General features: G+C 44.5%; 1 protein-coding gene across 2 annotated transcripts in view; it reads left to right on the top strand.

The window, feature by feature from the left end:
• The window catches only part of ADGRD1 (adhesion G protein-coupled receptor D1), a 275,448-nt gene that overhangs the window by 231,707 nt on the left and 25,381 nt on the right, over positions 1 to 18,360 (top strand). For both annotated transcript variants that reach the window (XM_079956568.1, XM_079956569.1), the window contains one exon: positions 8,286 to 8,377. In XM_079956568.1, the coding sequence (XP_079812694.1) occupies positions 8,286 to 8,377 (92 nt within the window). The remainder of the gene's footprint in view (positions 1 to 8,285; positions 8,378 to 18,360) is intronic.

The raw sequence follows: 18,360 nt of genomic DNA, 5'->3' as shown, positions 1-18,360 counted from the left end.
ATGACGGCTTTGTGTGTACATAATATGCCTTTCAGTGTTGTCAGGGAACTGACATCGGAGCCAGGAGTGGAGGCAGAGCTCCCAAGCGATGCCGGAGAAGGGGCAAGCAGGGAGAGAGGGAACTCATCGGCTGGGGAAGGAAATCAGCGTAACACCAGGGATAAAGGGGGGTGGTTGGGGGAATCGGAGAGGGGTCTCCAGGACTCTTCGCCGGAGACCAGCGGGGAGAGCACTGGTCCTCCTCTGCCCACACCCACCCTGCGCAGAAGACTGCCGCGCAGGGAAAGTAGGCGTAGACTTGGCGTCAAAGAGCTTTTGTGCTGGAAGAAGTTTAAGAAACGCCCACTGACGGATCCTGCTAGCGACTGAACAGCCACGAAGTGAAGGGTTGTCCAGTCAGGAAAGGTTTAACCAGGCTAACTAGCCAGGCATGGCAGCAACTTACGCACGAGCAACCCCCATACATTCATTACAAGTGTATTTCAATGCCTCCGAGAACCTGGCCTCATACATTTACTAAATGGTTTTTCTTGACAAAGCCTGCAACTTACGTGAAACCAGGACTGGTTTTATTAGCGATATTGTTTTTGATAGGAGTAAACTACAGCCTTGGCTGCCGGCGCCTAGTGAGCTGAGCCAACAATCCTGAATTCGTGTGTAATTATACCGCAGGAATAGCAGCAGCCACACAAAGCGTCGCTTAGAAAGATAGCAATTGGTTCGACATACAGCTCCCAAATCTAAATGTTTATTTCTTCTCGCTCAAACACCGGTATATACACAAGAGTGCTGTTTGTGCTCACATCTACACAATTAGAGTGTAATTCTTTCTTGGTATTATGGTTACAGTATTTGGAGAAGTATGTAATGAGTGCTTCATCAGCCACCAATTTTCTCCAATTCAAACTGTTGACAAGGTATTTACATAAGATACTGAGATATGGAGGGAGGGAAAAGACTGTTGGTGGGATGAGATGCCGGGTCTTTCTCAGTTTTATTCCATAACGTAAGAGGAATGGATTCTTTGTTCCAGACAGCAAAAACATTAATAAAAACTATTCATATCTAATCCGTTTACACAAGCAAGGTATGAACACTATTATTTACTTTATCTGCCTTAAAGGCTAGTCTGTTCAACTTCTTTTCTTGCAAAACATTTTTTATATTTAGGTCTGAGTCACAAACGTTTGCCTGTTGTTGGGAGAATTTGGACGTAGCGCCAGACCAGGGGTAGCCAATGTTGTGCCCTCCAAACGTTGTTGGACACCATTACAAAACAGCCCCAGCCAGCATATTTTGGCCAGTAGCCAAGGATGGTGACAGTTGCATTCCAGCAACATTTGGAGGGCCACAGGCTCCCCATCTTTCCCTTCCCAGTCATGTATAAAATGGGGTGATGGAAAGGGAGCATGGGTGAAGGGAGCTGAATCCTAAACAGTTTAGGACCATAGCAAAGGGGAGGACCTTCCCCTCTTCTTCTGTATGAACTCTCCCACAATGTTTTTGGATTGCTTCTCAGGGGCACCCCATCTTTAGAGGTTCGTATGGAAGAAGGCGTGCTTCTTCCTGATGACATGTCCCTAAACTGTTTAGGGTTTAGCTCCCCTCAGCCATGTGACCCTTCTGCCTCTCCACTTTATACATCATTGCAGAAAAGGTGGGCTTAAATCAGGGATGAGGAACTTGTGTTACTCCAGAGGTTGTTGGATTACAACTCACAATTATCCATGGCCAATGACCAATGGATGCTGGCTTGGTCATCCGCCCTTCCCTTCTCCTCTTCTGTGGCAGCTGTGAGTTCGGAAGCTTTTGCTTTCAGTTTTGCTTAACCACAGCTTGTTGTGCTGCCTGAACCAACAAACTGTGGTTGGTGTTAAAAACACTTGTTTGAAATAAGTTGAATTTCTGATACAAAGCATCATTGGCTTTGAAACTGACTTTAGTTTAAGGTTTGGATGACATGCTGAAACTGGAACTAATGAAAAGAGAGAAGCAAACATTTCTGAGCTCCTCGAAGCTATGTCGGAGAGGAGGAGGAGAAGAAAGCGCGCATGAACCCATGAGTTATTGTCACGCTGAGCAATGGTTTTCTGCCCCTTTCACAACAATCAGGAAGTGTTCAGTGACTACTGAACATATTCAGTCAACACTGAGCTGATTTATTTGTCCATAAACACCCCTTATAGGTGCCTCCTCACCAAGGATGTCCGCAAGCCTTGGAGTTCTACTGACTCTTCAGATGCCTTTCTCTTGTGCATGGGAGCTCTGGATTTGGCTACGATACCAACAAAACAAACAAACAAACAAACACCAACCATAGAAAATAGAGGCAAATGTTTTTGCATTGTCCATCCAGAAAACTGTAGAACTACATTTATATATTTGTTTGAGTTTATATGTTTGTTTACATGTTTATATGACAATAACAGGTGACGTGTGGGTGACAGGCATGTGTCCTTAGGTGGGAAGCCATAACAACAACAACAACAACAACAACAACAACAACAACAACAACAATTTATTATTTGTACCCCGCCCATCTGGCTGGGCTTCCCCAGCCACTCTGGGCGGCTTCCAAAAAATATTAAAATACTGTAATACATCAAACATTAAAAGCTTCCCTAAACAGAGCTGCCTTCAGATGTCTTCTAAAAGTCTGGTAATTGTTGTTCTCTTTGACATCTGGTGGGAGGGCGCTTATTATTAGTGAAGGCTGGTCAATTTGAGTGAAAAGGGCACAGCTCCACCGGCCTCATTCTGCCCTCAGCTAGCTCCCACCTGCCTACCTTCTTAATCACAACCAGTCTAGGGTGCAGGACTTGGTCTTCTGTATTTGGAGGAGAGGATGGAGATAAAGCTAAAATTAGTTGGCTCTGCCTGTCGTTGGCTGTGGTTGCACCTACTGTTGCCTTGAGCCCCAGCAGTCCCAATGGAATGGTCCCTACTGCTCACAACCCATGCATGGGTGCTTATGGGTGCCTTTCTGTCATTTAAACTAGATGCATTTGTTACACTAGACACAGAATAAAATCTAGGAAATGCAGTGCAAGGCCCATGATTTCCTGAAAGTTTTGAGCATCAGCTGGAATAGCTCCCATTATAATATAACTACATTGCAAGCTTTGTGGAACACATCCCATAGACGGTATATATTTCAAATGAGGCATAATTGGCAGCCTCGAACAATTTAAAAGTGCTGGCTAAATAATGAAAGGGAATCCACTTTTCTAGCTAATTATTTAGATGGAGAGCAAGCGCCAGGATTCCAGTTAAATAATAGTAACTGTCTATTATCCAACTTTCTTTGGATGGCTGCATAATGAAGATGTTTGTTTGCAAATTGTATTCTGCAGAAAAGCTGTCATATCCTCCCCCCCCCCACTCTACAAGCAAGTTAACAGGATCTCCTGCCAAACGAGAGCTGGAATTCTAAATCTGGATGCTTAATAACCAAAGCTTTTTTATTCGTGATTCATGTGTTGCTGAGAGTCAGGCTGGGACTCTGTAGGATTACTCCAGAGTATCTGTGTAATGGATTTCAGTCTGCAGTGGTAACTTCAGAAGCTCGTGCTTATTAGGACTGATAAGGCTGAAGGTTGGGAGGCCATCAGCAGGTGGAGCCAGAGCCACAGATAGGCAGAGCTACAGCCAATGATAGATGCAGCCAACTAATTCTTATTTTAGTGCCATTCTACTTCCTGCTATGTTTATATAAAGGCAATGCTAAGATTAAGGGGGAGATGGTAGCTGACAGAAAGTGCCACTCCCTAGATGGGTTGTAAGTTAGGAGGCAGGCAGCTGGTGTCTGGCTGTGGGAAACCAAGGCTGGTGGAGCAGTGCCCCACTCGCCTTAACAGACCAACTTCCTTTTTTAAAAAAATAAATAAAATCACCTTATGATACATCAATTAACGTCAATTTCCATATAACTTATAACTTATGCTATTTAACTTAGACGATACTTATAATATAAACAATACACATTATCACAATAGTTTTTAAGGTATTCTTTAAACATTATCCAATCTTTATTAACTTTCTGTACAGTGGTACCTCGGGTTAAGAACTTAATTCGTTCTGGAGGTCTGTTCTTAACCTGAAACTGTTCTTAACCTGATGTACCACTTTAGCTTACGGGGCCTCCCACTGCCACCACACGATTTCTGTTCTCATCCTGAAGCAAAGTTCTTAACCCAAGGTACTATTTCTGGGTTAGCGGAGTTTGTAACCTGAAGCGTCTGTAACCCGAGGTACCACTGTACTGAGTTTCCTCTTAGTCTCCCTGTCATCCTTGTGAGTTGTAAATATTCTATCATTTTGGCTTGCCAGTCAGTTTTTGTGGGGATGTTATCACTTTTCCAATTCTTTACTACCAAAATCCTAGCCGTTGTGGTTGGGATAAAGAGGTCTAAAATTTCTCTTAATTTCCGTGGACATAATTCCTAGTAGGAAGGCCTCAGGGTTTTTTTGTGTGAATGAGCGTTTGAATATCTTTTAGAATTCATTATATATGCTATCCCAAAATTCACTTATTCTCTTACATTCCCACCACATGTGCATGAAAGTACCTACCCCGTTTTTACACCTCCAACAAACCTCTGAACTGTTCTTATACATCTTGGCCAATTTGGCTGGGGTTAGGTACCATCTCTTAACAGACCAACTTCCACTGAGTAGCAGAGAATGTGACACTGAGTTCATCCTAAGGATGGGGCAGAATTGAGCTTGGGGAGGGGATACTTTGGTTATTGCACCTTAATTGTTCACTTTGGTTTAATACCCCACTCATAGGAGCCAACTCCTAGGGACCGAGGGGTTTACACCCCCCCAATAAAATAATTGAGGGGGCAGCCCCCCAGTTGATGGGCATTACCATTCAAATGGTTTGTGTGAACCTCGTCGTGTGATTGATTATGCAGGGCAGGGCTTACCTGCACCCCCAGTATTTTATGACACCCCTGAACGCACTCCTAGGCGTCTTAGTAGACCACAACCTTAACATGAGTCAACAACATGCAGCAGCAAAAGAAAAAAAGAAAAAAGAAAAGCTAATGCTATTTTAGGCTGCGTAAACAGAAGTATAATGTCCCAATCAAGGGAAGTTATAAAGGTAAAGGTAAAGGGACTTCTGCAAACAGTGTGCAAAAGAGATTAAAAGCATCTCCGTACTGTACTTTGGATGTGCATGCCTATTCCTAGCAGGGTACAGGAGTGCACAGCCAAACTGAGAAGGACTGAATCACCAGCTGGTAGGAGAGCGTAGTTTTCTTTTTAATGGCCTCTCAGGACAAATTCAGCCCCCTGGAGAACGATGATTGGCTTGTGGGCCATAGGTTCCTCACCCTTGCCCTATGGTGCAAAGTGACACAATGTTGAACCACATGGACCTTTTTAGTCCACGATTGAGCCTGGCCTGGTGATTCTTCTTCCATCCTTTATCCTGGTGTGGTCAAACACTCCGCAGATGTTGTGTAACTTTGGCTGAAACAGAGCCAATGTTTCCTCCTCTTCTTCTTTGTTTTTACTGACTAGCTCTTGAGAAGCTTGGGGCCTTTCTTTTCTTTTCTGACAGCCTGTGTGCCTTTTGATCAGCCTCCTTCAAGTGGCAAAGTTTTATTTTCCTCACCTGTGACTCCAGAGATCTTGGCAGCTGCTCATTTTGTTCCTTCTCTCATTGTCAAGTCTTTTCAAGATGACTTGGATTTCTGTCGAGAGTTTTCTTTTCATTGCTCAACTGCTTCTGCTGGGCCTTAACTTCAAACCCAGTGTGGCTTCTCTGAAGACTTACATTCCCTCCTCCTTCTCTGCTCATTTTAAAATGATCTCATATGCTTTCAGCACCAAAAGGGGTCTTCCCAGGTTCACAGCTTGGAGTATGTGAGACTTTTGTTCACTGACAAAATTGCCAGAAAAAATATTATCTGTAACCAAGCAGCCTAAGTATTAAATACACTCAGAAATTTAAGAGACGCATGAGAGTCTCCAGGCTCCCCTTTACCTCCAGGCCAATGCGATGCTCACCAGATACTGTTGAACTAAAAGTCCAATCAGCCTCAGCTAGCATGGTCAATAAAGGTAAAGGGACCACAACCATTAAGTCCAGTCATGGACGACTCTGGGGTTGCGGCGCTCATCTCGCTTTACTGGCTGGGGGAGCTGGCGTTTATTCGCAGACAGCTTCTGGGTCATGTGGCCAGCATGATTAAGCCACTTCTGGCAAACCAGAGCAGCACACTGAAACACCGTTTACCTTCCCGCCGGAGCAGTACCTATTTATCTACTTGCACTTTGATGTGCTTTTGAACTGCTAGGTTGGCAGGAGCTGGGACTGAGCAACGGGAGCTCACCCCACGTCGCGAGGATTTGAACCACCGACCTTCTGATCGGCAAGCCCTAGGCTCTGTGGTTTAGACCACAGCACCACCCGCCTCCCAATGGTCAATAGTCATGGATAATGGGAGCTGTAGTCCAAGAATATGTGGAAAGTTCCAGGTTGGGGAAGGATGATGTAGTAGATGATGTGAAGGATTTCTGAGTTAGCAAGCATTGGGCCAGGGCCTCAGAACTAGGGATGGAGAAGAAATTCAACTGAGTTCACATTTAAAGGCAAACCTTATCCAATGTGTACTTTCTGGATCAAAACACAAACCAAAACATAGCCATCAAAATTTTGCACTTTTCTTAATTTTGCAAGGGAGCTTTCCAGTCAAGTAACGCATGTGCTAGATTATCCTGTGAACCTCCCTGAGACCTGTGGGTATAGGGTGGTATAATAATAATAAATAATAATAATTATTATAATAAGGAATATTAAATGCATATATTTGTAAAAATAGCTGTCAGCATGTAATATCAAAATGTAACTAAAGTGCAATAAAACATCAAAACAGAAATAATAATAATAATAATAATAATAATAATAATAATAATTGTCAGAGCTGCCCGAGGTCCCAGCTCACAAAGGACCAACGCCAGTCCGTTGCTATGTACAAAAGTCTTTATTGAAACGCAGTTTCGATTTCAAAGCCGTGGCGTGCAGCCCTACGTCTTAAACCCTAGACCGCTGAAGCTCCGTCTGAATCTCCTCCCCCCAGACACCAGTTTAAGACTCTAGCCTTGCTCCACCTCTTCCTTTGCTCTTTCCTCCTCTGGGTCCGCCTGTCCGCTGGGGTCTTGCCCTTTCTAGACTCTTCTGACGCTGAGTCCCCTGAGTCTTCCCCCTCCCTCTGGCGGGCTTTAGGACCTGGTTCCCAATCCGGGTTTTCTGCTGTGCCGCGTGCCTGTACATTCGAACTTGGCGCGCGCGCCCAGCCGGCAACCTTCCTCCTGACCGTTACACTGCTCCTGTCACTGCTTCCCCTGCTTTGGGAGTCCCTGCTGGCCCCTTGCTTCTGGTGTGTCCCCCCTGGGACCCCCCTTGCCCTGGCCGTCGGCGCCCCCCTCTGGGAATCTTCTGATTCGCTGGAGAAGCTCATGGAATCTCTCGGGCCACTCTCATACTCCCCTACGCTGCCCTCAGATTCTTCCCCTTCACTCTCCATTTCCTCTCTCCCCTGTGCCTCTGCTCCTGAGCCCCTGACAATAATAAATAATAATAATAATAATAATAATAAATACTGAAATGTTGCCTGTGAACTGTTTACAATGCTTCAGATAGTGACTGAAGAGTCACTGACAGTGGAGGCAATATGGGCAAGATGAAGAAAATGCCTTCTAACAAGGCAGTTTCATGTGTTCCTTTCATGGCATTGTTAGAGGTCATCGATTCGATACTTACAAGCTCAAGGAGTGCCCCCCCCCACACTTTCTTTAAGTAGCAAACTCTTCCCATGAAATATTGCTTGGCAAAACTAGTCCAATTCTTGGAACTCATGTGGTCGTTTTGTTATCAGTGCTGTATCAGGAACAGAGCAGGTTTTGAGTTTTAAGCAGATATTTCCAATGTTTTATTGAAACATTGCAGATGAGGCGGTGGCACTTAACTGACCTCCCAGCATGCAAATTACTGCTGCTTAGCGCAAGGAAGGACAGCACAGTTCAAATGAACCAGCAGCTGGACCAGCAGCTCTGCTGATGCTTTCACACCACACCAGCCTCACTGCTGCCTCACCCCTCCCAGTAAGCTGCAACGACTCACCTGTTGGGAGGGCAATTAAGTAATTAAGTGTCTCTACCCCACCATGCCATCCATGACTGATGTTTTGAAAGGGATGTTTCCCACACTCCTCACAAATAATCTTGCCTATTTCTGTCTCCCTGAATCAATTCTTTATTTTCTCCTCTAGGTTAACATCGGCATTCTCATTGCAGTCACCAGAGTCATCTCAAGAATAAGTGCAGAAAACTATAAGGTGCACGGGGATGCTAATGCATTCAAGTAAGCCTCTTTTATTTATAGTGACTTATAACTCTTAAGTGGGTCTGAGCTTGGAGTGTGGTACCTAAGATCTAAAAGGGTCAGGAGTAAGGTTCTAGACTTCATGGATGCACCAAACAGAAAATCCAAAGAATAGTCTCTCTAGATAAAATTCTGTGGCAGTTCTTCACTCAAAAGGGTGAAGATTTTCAAAAGTGTTGTGAAGTATGCATCTAATCTCATATGAACACTCTGTGCAGCAGTACACTATTGGAGTACTCTACCAAAGATGAAACAGTCAGTTTCTGAGCATTGCAGAGTTCTTTTTTTGTTCAAGGTACATCCAGCAACGAAGTCCAGCAGTACAAATTTCATGTAGCATCAGCAACCGAGTGAAAGAAAGTCAACACTATCCTGATAAAAGATGTGCTGCTGGAGCATATGCTTTAAATCATACTTTCAGAAGAGCAATTTGTTGATTTAGATTACTTGCTCCTTTTTCAAGCAAGCAAGCAACTTTTCTGAGATTGGCGGAAAGATCTGGACTAATGAAAGCTTGCTTAGTTATTGTATGCCTTTTCCAGAATCGAAGGGGAAACCAGTAAATATGTCTGTGTTAAGATCTATGTTCTAATTATTCTGTAATGAGTTTGAGGTATTGGAAAGGAAAATGATGGCTGATGCTTTATTTTGAAAAGCTGCAAACGGCATAGTCCTTTTAGAAATGAATGGTGATCAATGGCAACTCAGATTCCCCTCCACCCCACTTGAGCTGTGACAAAATTGTAGGTTTCAATTTGTTATGGGAGACGTAGATGTTTTCCTATGTGGATTGTCTTGTGTTGATTTGTGCTCAGGCTGCGATTTAGATTAGGGCAGGTCTGGAACTGGTAAACCTGGTTCTAGAACTGACTGTGAGGTCAGACTGAGGTTGATGAGACCGTCCCCCCTTCACCCCAATGGACTAGCCTCCCCAGGGGCGCCGACTTATAAAAAATATTGGGGGGGCGGGGGCCCATACCGACTTATAAAAAATATTGGGGGGGCCCAAGACCTCCAAACCGCTGCTGCTGGGGGAACGAAAGGGGCGAGCCCCGGGCTGCCCCGACCTTAAGTGAACCTGTGAGGGCCCGCCCTTTGCGGCAGCCGATTGGCTGCCACCGTGGGCGGTGAATATTAATGAGCTAGGGGGAATCTCTGCTTCTCGCGGGGCTGACGCCAGCCCCGCGAGATTGTTGATGGGTTGAGAGCCCGCAACCCCACCCCCTCTCTAGATCGGGAGTGGCTTTGTTTTTCTTAAATTATTGGGGGGGCAGAGCCCCCCAAACGAATTTTTGAGGGGGCTCGGGCCCCCTCAGGCCCCATGGAGTCGGCGCCTATGAGCCTCCCCTGAAAGACTTACCTAAAATTTATGAAAATTTCTGATTTTGGGGTGGCAGGGAGCAACTCTCTAACAATGAGGAGCAGCAGAAAAACTGGGGAGAAACTCTTTGCTAGTAAGGACTCTTCCTGATAGCTGCTGCTTGTCTGCTACCTTTTCTACCAAGCCCTCAACCATAGTGATCATATCAAACCATCACATATTTTTGTTCCAGGGACTTAGGGATGGGCAGTGATGGTTCATTGGCTGGCAGAATTTGTCTGGCAGTGAGTTGCAGCCCCACTATCCTCAAAAAGGAAATATCTGCAGAAATACCTTCCACCACCCACACACATGACCACAAAGTTTGGGGAGGAGGCATATCAGCTTGGTCCTATGCATTCCCATAATCAGAGCACATAATCATAATCCCATAATCAGACACAGAGGGGCTTCCTTCTGAGTAAACATTGCAAATAACACTGTAAGTTACAAAGTTCTGTTTTCTATCAACCCATGGTCACCAAGGGATATGTGGAAACAATTCCTTCCTTCTCTTTCATACGGCCATAAATACGAGCGACCCTGGAAGAAATTATGGGATGCTGCAAAGAGGTTTCGTGTATAGGTGTCCTCCATTTTTCTTAGAAACAAAGAACCTGTCAGACCTCCATCCAGATGGTTCAGTTCACTTGCCATTAGCCATGGCAGAAACTTGCAAGATTTATCAGGAGTATTTATAGAGGAGTCCTAGGTTGATTGAACCTGCATGGCAGACTTTTTTGTGAGATGCAGAAAGAGGATATCAGCACCTTGTGTCTCCCTGCTGAAAATATGTAGCACTACAGAGTGAGGAATAGGTGTTTATCTTCCATAGAACCAGAGTTTTGAAGACCAGCAAAGGGACACAGAGCTCATCTAGTCCAATTTCTTTAAATGAGATAGGAGCTAACATAAAGGCGCCATTCCTTCTCTGAGTCTTCTGTTAGTGAATTCCAAACACATTTCTTAAGAACGCAAGAATAAAGAGCTGCTTCAGGCCAAAGGTCCATCTAGTCTAGCATCCTGTTTTCACAGTGGTGAACCAGATGCCTATGGGAAGCTTGCAAACAGGACCTGAGTGCAACAGCACTCTCCCTACTTGTGATTCCCAACAACTCACATTCAGAAGCAAATTGCCTCCAACAGTAGACGCAGTAACTATGGATCATGACTAGTAGCTATGGATAGTCTTAAACTTCATTGATTTGTCTGATCTTCTGTTAAAGCCACCCAAGTTGGTGGTCATACCTGAAGAGACAACAACAACAACAACAACAACTTTTTTAATACATCACCCATGTGGCTGGGTTTCCCCAGCCACTTTGGGCAGCTCCCAACATCATATTAAAAACACGATAAAACATCAAATATTAAAAACTTCCCTAAACAGGGCTGCCTTCAGATGTCTTCTAAAAGTCAGATAGTTGTTTATTTCCTTGACATCTGGTGGGAGGGCGTTCCACAGGGAGGGCGCCACTACTGAGAAGGCCCTCTGCCTGGTTCCCTGTAACCTCACTTCTCACAGTGAGGGAACCACCAGAAGGCCCTCAGAGCTGGACCTCAGTGTCTGGGCTGAACGATGGGGGTGGAGACGCTCCTTCAGGTATACTGGGCCGAGGCTGTTTAGGGCTTTAAAGGTCAGCACCAACACTTTTGAATTGTGCTCAGAAATGTGTGGTAGATAAATAAATACTACACCGGTACAGTAAAAACTGATTAGTATTTATTTATCTGTTCAGTTTTGACTCAATTTCTAAGTCCGGTCCTTCAAACTTGCTATGGCATGAGAACATTTCTACATGATTACTTATTTCACTGTTGGCAAATAGCCCCCCACCCCCCCTAAAAAACAAGCACCTGCAGGGAGTGTCCCAGGGCTCTGGAAAACATACATGATGAAGTTAAGCATTTTTGTTCACTTTCTGCCAATAAATAAATATCAGAACCATGTCAGGGTTAAAGTAACCTACAGTTTTTGTACAATAAGGAACACAGCTCATGACTCCAGCTGGCAAGAACAAATATTGGTGGGCGTCCGTTGATTTGCCCAGATGCCTTGAGGGACCCCAGGAGTGAGGTTTGTTGGCAGCAGAAGTGTGTATTTGCTGGAGGGGTCTTGTTTCTCTTGGCAGCTGGCAATAACAAATAGATGCAATTGTTACCAGTAATTGTTACAGATTTTTCCATACGGTGCTGGCAAGCCGAGCTCAGCGTGTTCATTCGATTAGCAGTGCAGGGCAACATAAGCCTGGCCTTATATAGATGTTTACGGAAATGAACGTTTTCATCAGCTGTGACCAATTTAGCAAACTTTAATATCCTCACAGACCCAAATTTCAGATTTCTGCCTTCCAAATTCAGGAAGATCTCTCTCTCTCTCTCTCCTATCTATCTATCTATCTATCTATCTATCTATCTATCTATCTATCCATCTATCTCTCTCTCTCTCTCTATCTATCTATCTATCTATCTATCTCTATCATCTATCTATCTATCTATCTACCTATGATAGTTGCCTTTCCCGCTGTGACAGCACTGCTATAGAATGCCCCCTGTTTCTCATTTCCCCCCAGTCTTAAGTGCAGTTCTCCATATTTCCACATCAGTTGCAGATTTTGAAAGAAGAGTCCCCATGAAAATTCATCACCTTTTCAATGCAAATGTATCCCAATGTGCACATTTTTGCACATCAATTCCCCTAATAAAGCACATTTTTATATGTTAGTTTCACCAATATTTACATTTTAACGCATACTTTAATATATGCATCTTTTTATACGTAACTAGGCTGGAAATCTGCTCTGCAAAATTTGGAGAAGTGGAAATTCTGAAGGATGTTTGTGTTTTGCTTCAGAAAGTGCAGTTCAGAAATGCAAACTGAGTTAGATTTTTCCTTTATTCATGCACATCATGTAGCAGCAGTGATGATGATCTGGATCTTGCTAGTCAGGAATAATTTGCAAATTTTGTGTGGGTGAGCCAGGTCTTGGCCCAGGCTCAGCGCACCCAACTTTGCACCCCATTTGTCCTTGCAGGCAGAGTCTCATTAACTGGCTCTCGATAAACTGCCAAGCCCAGATCTTATTGGATGTTTTCTCATTGCCTTGTTCGAAATGGTCCGATGGGCTGGAAAAATCAGTATCATTTATATAGCAAGCACAAGGCTCCCAAAATGAGAGCAGTTGTGCCCAGCCATGGAGAAAGCAATTAGAACATTTCTTGAGCTCCCTTCCCTCTCTCTCTCTCAAATTCTCTGTTCTCATTTTTTTAACGTTGCCCATTGGTTTGACGACTCTCGGTATTTTACTTAGTAAAGTGTTGATTCACACAACACTCCTCAAAGGAAAGAATCATGTTTGTTTTGTTGAGATAAGAATGCTTCAGCCAATAGGCTTCTGAAAATGAATGCAAGGGCAGGACAGGATTCATCTATCCTCATCTGAGAGGTGAGTTGTGTATGGTAGACCTCAGATCTCAAGTCAAGAATTCCATTTTTGAAAGCCCTCCAAGCATGGAAGCTTCCTCTGTGTCTCGGGTGGGGACTTCAAGTCTGGAGGTCAAATGTAGTTCTTGAGGCCTCCCCTTAAGCCATGCCCTCTTCCCAGGTTGTATTCATCACTCAGAGTTGACTGTGGAATAAAGGGAGACCATTGTGCTTGGGGTGGTTGGACAAGGACTCCCAGAGGAGCCCCCAAGACCACTAGGGCTTGTAGGGTCAGAGAGCCTGGACACCTTTCACTGAGCCTGAACAACCAGATACCTCCCACAGCACATCACCAGCCTGGCAGTACCAGGAGTGAACCAGGAAGAAGTCTGTGGAATGATGGAGGAGTGCCTATCTTCAGACCAGATAGTGGCCCTTTAAGACTCTGAAATTCTCTCAAGCGGGTGGAGTCTGGAAGAGGTACCCTGCTCCCAACCTTTTTCACAGCCAGTTGCTTACTTGGAGCTGTCCACGGTCCAGCAGCCATTGACCAGTCTTGCCTACAGCCTCATTGCTTTCCATGTGAGTTCTGGTATGGGACGAGAACATGACAGCACCTAGACAGCCACATGCTTGTCTAGATGAAGGATGCAGGAATGTGTGCACAGGTGTGTGGAAAGATATGACTTTTACATGACTGCCATGCACACAGTGGCCCCAGCCATCACTTGCAAGTGATATAAAAACAAACCATCAAGTGAATGCTGAGTCTAGCTTCAGCTTGGTCATTTCCCTCAACCTTTGATTTCCTCAGTGCTAATTCTCCATAAGCAATAGCAAAAGTAAAGAACCTCATTGTCACCCCATTTCACTTGCCAGAGCATGTGAATCACTCTGGTGCTTCAGCCAAGGTTGCCATCCCTTGTACTCTTTTTTAAAAAAATCTGTTTTATTTATGATTTTCAATTTTATACATTTCAATAATTTTACAGTCATTTTAACATTTCAAAACTTCACTCCCTCCCCCCCTTTCTGCGAATCCTACATGTACACAATGTACCTTAGGGAACAGATGCCTTGGACACACCATTATCATGCTTTCACCCTGCAGGTAATCTTCTCTAAGCACCCGACTGACAGATATTGGAAACTTTGTTCTAGACTTTGGTCCCATTCAGCAAAGCAATTGGTACTTTCTCATCTGCATAAATTGACTCCACTTGCCTGAACATGATTTCTACTGTTTTGAGAGAAGGATAAAAAGTCTCTTCTCACAGTTTGCCATAAAATCATAGACCTGTAGAGCTGGAAGGAAGCCCCCCCCCCCCATAAAACAGAATGCCCAGCTAAAGAATGCCCAGCAGATGGCCACCAAAACCTGTTTAAAAACCTCCAAGAAAGGAGAGCCCATCACCTTTTGAGGGAACGCATTCCACCGTTGAACAGCTCTTACTGTCAAAAAGTTCTTCCTGGTGTTTATATGGAATCCTTTTTCTTTGTAACTTTAATCTATTCTTATGGGTCCTTCTGGACCATAAAGAAGGCTGATCGCCGAAGAATTGATGCTTTTGAATTATGGTGCTGGAGGAGACTCTTGAGAGTCCCATGGACTGCAAGAAGATCAAACCTCTCCATTCTGAAGGAAATCAGCCCTGAGTGCTCACTGGAAGGACAGATTGTGAAGCTGAGGCTCCAGTACTTTGGCCACCTCATGAGAAGAGAAGACTCCCTGGAGAAGACCCTGATGTTGGGAAAGATGGAGGGCACAAGGAGAAGGGGGCGACAGAGGACGAGATGGTTGGATAGTGTTTTCGAGGTTACCAGCATGAGTCTGACCAAGCTGCGGGGGGCAGTGGAGGACAGGAGTGCCTGGCGTTCTCTGGTCCATGGGGTCACGAAGAGTCGGACACGACTAAACGACTAAACAACAACAACAATGGGTCCTTAGTAGGAGAAAACAAGCTTGCTTCATCCTCCATGTGAAAGCCCTTCAGAGATTTGAAGATGGTGATCATATGTCTTCTCAGACTCATGTTCTCCAGGCTAAACATACCCAACTCTCTCAACTGTTCCTCATATGGCTAGGCTTCCAGACCCTTGATCATCTTGGTCACCCTCCTTGGCACACATTTCATTTACTGTATTTCTATGTCGCTTTTCACTCACATGAGTTACAAAGCGCTTACATACAATAAATAGTAACACAGTAAAAGGTAAAGGTACCCCTGACCATTAGGTCCAGTCGTGGACAACTCTGGGGTTGCAGTGCTCATCTCGCTTTCAGACCAAGGGAGCCGGCGTTTGTCCGCAGACAGCTTCTGGGTCATGTGGCCAGCATGACTAAGCCGCTTCTGGTGAACCAGAGCAGCACACGGAAATGCTGTTTACCTTCCCACCGGACCAGTACCTATTTATCTACTTGCACTTTGATGTGCTTTTGAACTGCTAGGTTGGCAGGAGCAGGGACCGAGCAACGGGAGCTCATCCCGTCATGGGGATTCGAACTGCTGACCTTCCAATTGGCAAGCCCAAGAGGCTCTGTGGTTTAGACCACAGCACCACTTAGTAACACAGTAGAACATCACAATTGCAACATAAATTATATAAAATAATTAACAAATCATCAATACAGCTTGCAAACATTCTTCTTAAATTGTGGTGCCCAGAACTGGTTTGGTCTGACCAAGGCAGAATAAAGCAGTGATATGACTTCCCATGATCTGGACACTAGACATCTGTTGAGGCAGCCTAGAATAGCATTCACTTTTTTGCTGCTGCATCACACTGTTGATTGAGGTTCAGCTCTTGCAATCAAAATTTTCTTCCTGGTGTTTACTCAGAATATCGATTCTTGTCATTTTAATCCATTCATTTGGATTTTTTTAATATATTTTTTTTATTAGTTTTCCAATATACTCCCCAACAATAGCCAAATTATAACAATAACAATTAATTCCCAAATTATACAATTATCAGAGTGACAATCAACTTCCAATTAATACATTTTAGTGGCTCCCTGCATGATGGTTTGGGTGCATTTTCTGATCTTATACAACTGTGTTCCATAATCATAATTAATGCCAGTTACATTTCAATTATAATAATCATCCCTTAGTCATCAGCTACATAATTAACGATATCCATTAGTGATGTTACAATATATAAATTTATAAAGCTTCAAGTGAGGAACTCAAACTATTACCTTTATTCTGCCCTACATGTGGAAACTGTTATATCCTCCTTTTGGTGTTGTCCTTTTCACTTCCCAGCAGTTGTTTTCTCCCATTGTGGCTTGAGAGAAAGCAAGCTTGCCATAACTTTTGTGTGGCAGCCCTTCAGATATTTGAAGATATCTTACCCTAGCACCTATACAGTCTTCTCGTCTCCAAGCCAAAAATTCCCAACTCCCTCAATTGTTCCTCATAAGGCTTGGTTTCCAGACCAATATGGGGCTAAATGGCATAGCTGCCACACATGATACATGGCAGTGGCGGGGGAAGGGGGGAAGAACGTATTCAAATCTCTCATCAACAAAGTCTCACTTCCATTTTGCAGAAAGGAGCATTTCTCCAGTAGGCAGAGTAGCTTGCCAAGCTGGGTCAGGTTTGGAGTTTGTATTTCCTGACAAATCCCTGAGGATGTGGAAGAAGCTGTGGAATTAGCAGAGAGGAAGATGTTCCTCGAGCCTGGCATACAAAGTGAGGAACGGTATACATACCATCCTGGATTGGAGAACACAGAGGAAAGACATTAAGCAAAGCATATTAAGCGCTGGCCATTAGCAAACCAGAATGCTAGTCACTGCTGATAGTGTTTTAGAGCTAATTAAATCCTTGGCTCATTGGATATGACAAAATACAAACACTGTTTGGGTCACACTTTATTAGACTCAGGAGAAAAAAATGCTCAGAGCAATATATATATAGAGAGGTGTGTGTGTGTGTGTATGTGTGTGAATGTGATGAGTGGGTGCAAAATAGATGGAGAGTGAGTGTGCCTGTTGTGAAAACCTTGGAGGCGAATAGGATGGTGAATCCCGAAAAGGCTGCTACCACCATTTAAAGGGGGGTGCTTGCCACAGTCCAACCCCCTCCAAAGAAGACTCCAAGTGTCTTTGCCCTGGGGCAGACTTAAAAAGGTTAGAATTCCTGCTCCATGATTGCAGTCATGGGATTTTTGTCTTTCACATGACGGTATATGTTTTGACTCCACAGAGTGGGAAGTGACGGAGACAGGATGTTTGTGTTACTGTGCTCCGTGAAGTGGGACTATTGTCCTTTGTTCTTTTTCTTTTTGCTGTCTGATGCTAGAGAGAGAGGGAGCCATGTTGCAGTGCTCCGTGTGTGTTTATATGTAAACAAAGTAGATTAGCCAAAATGCTGAGTTGCTGAAGTCTGTCATGAAAAGCTGCGAAGACTCTGCGGGTCCCTAAGTGTGCCAATGTCTGTTGGCATCGGTCGCTGTGATGTTCGGGCAGAAGAAAGCTTTTGAAGCTCCCGAACGAACGACCAGGAGGGAGAGAACATGCCAGTCGGGCATGTGTCTCTACCAGGGTCCTACTCGAGTGTAGGCTGAACTCCTGACAAGAAATGCTCTATATGTGGAGATGAGCCTAGTCAGGCCTGGATTGGTGCCAGGCTATGTCAGTAGGTTCCCCGTCAAACTCACTACCATTCTCATTTGCTGCATCTGCCCCCCCCTCTTCCTCTCTTTACAATATGGGCTGTTGCTGGCTGCCTGTTTCTGGGGGTGAGTAGGATTTAGGCGGCAACCCCAGGTTGGTTCTTGGGACTCTGCACATCCCTGCCTTTTTCCTTACAGTAGGAAGTTTTGTTGGTTTAAATTACCTTTTAGTCCAGGCAAGTGAAATTTAAGGTCTGGTCAGGAAAACCTGAGGCATTATTGGGTCAAGGGCACCCTTAGGTTACCCAATGCTAGGTTGGCTTTGGGGAAATTGTAGGGTCCTTGGCATGTGTGACGAGGTGAATGTTGAACTGGCAGAGCCATGTGGCACTTCTCCTGTTCACTGACTTAAGGTTCGCAAGCAAAGAGGGAGAGTTCCTTCCAATCCTTTTGCCATGAGGCTACAGGAGGACCTATAGATGTGTCCAGGGGTGGTGAGGAACTTAGAATAATAGAATCTTAGCATTGGAAGGAACCCCAAGGGTCATATAGCCT

The sequence above is a fragment of the Podarcis cretensis genome (assembly GCF_951804945.1).
Source record: "Podarcis cretensis genome assembly, chromosome: 16".
NCBI lineage: Eukaryota > Metazoa > Chordata > Lepidosauria > Squamata > Lacertidae > Podarcis > Podarcis cretensis.
Note: the sequence above shows the minus strand (reverse complement) of the source record. Positions and strands in the feature narration are given on the sequence as shown.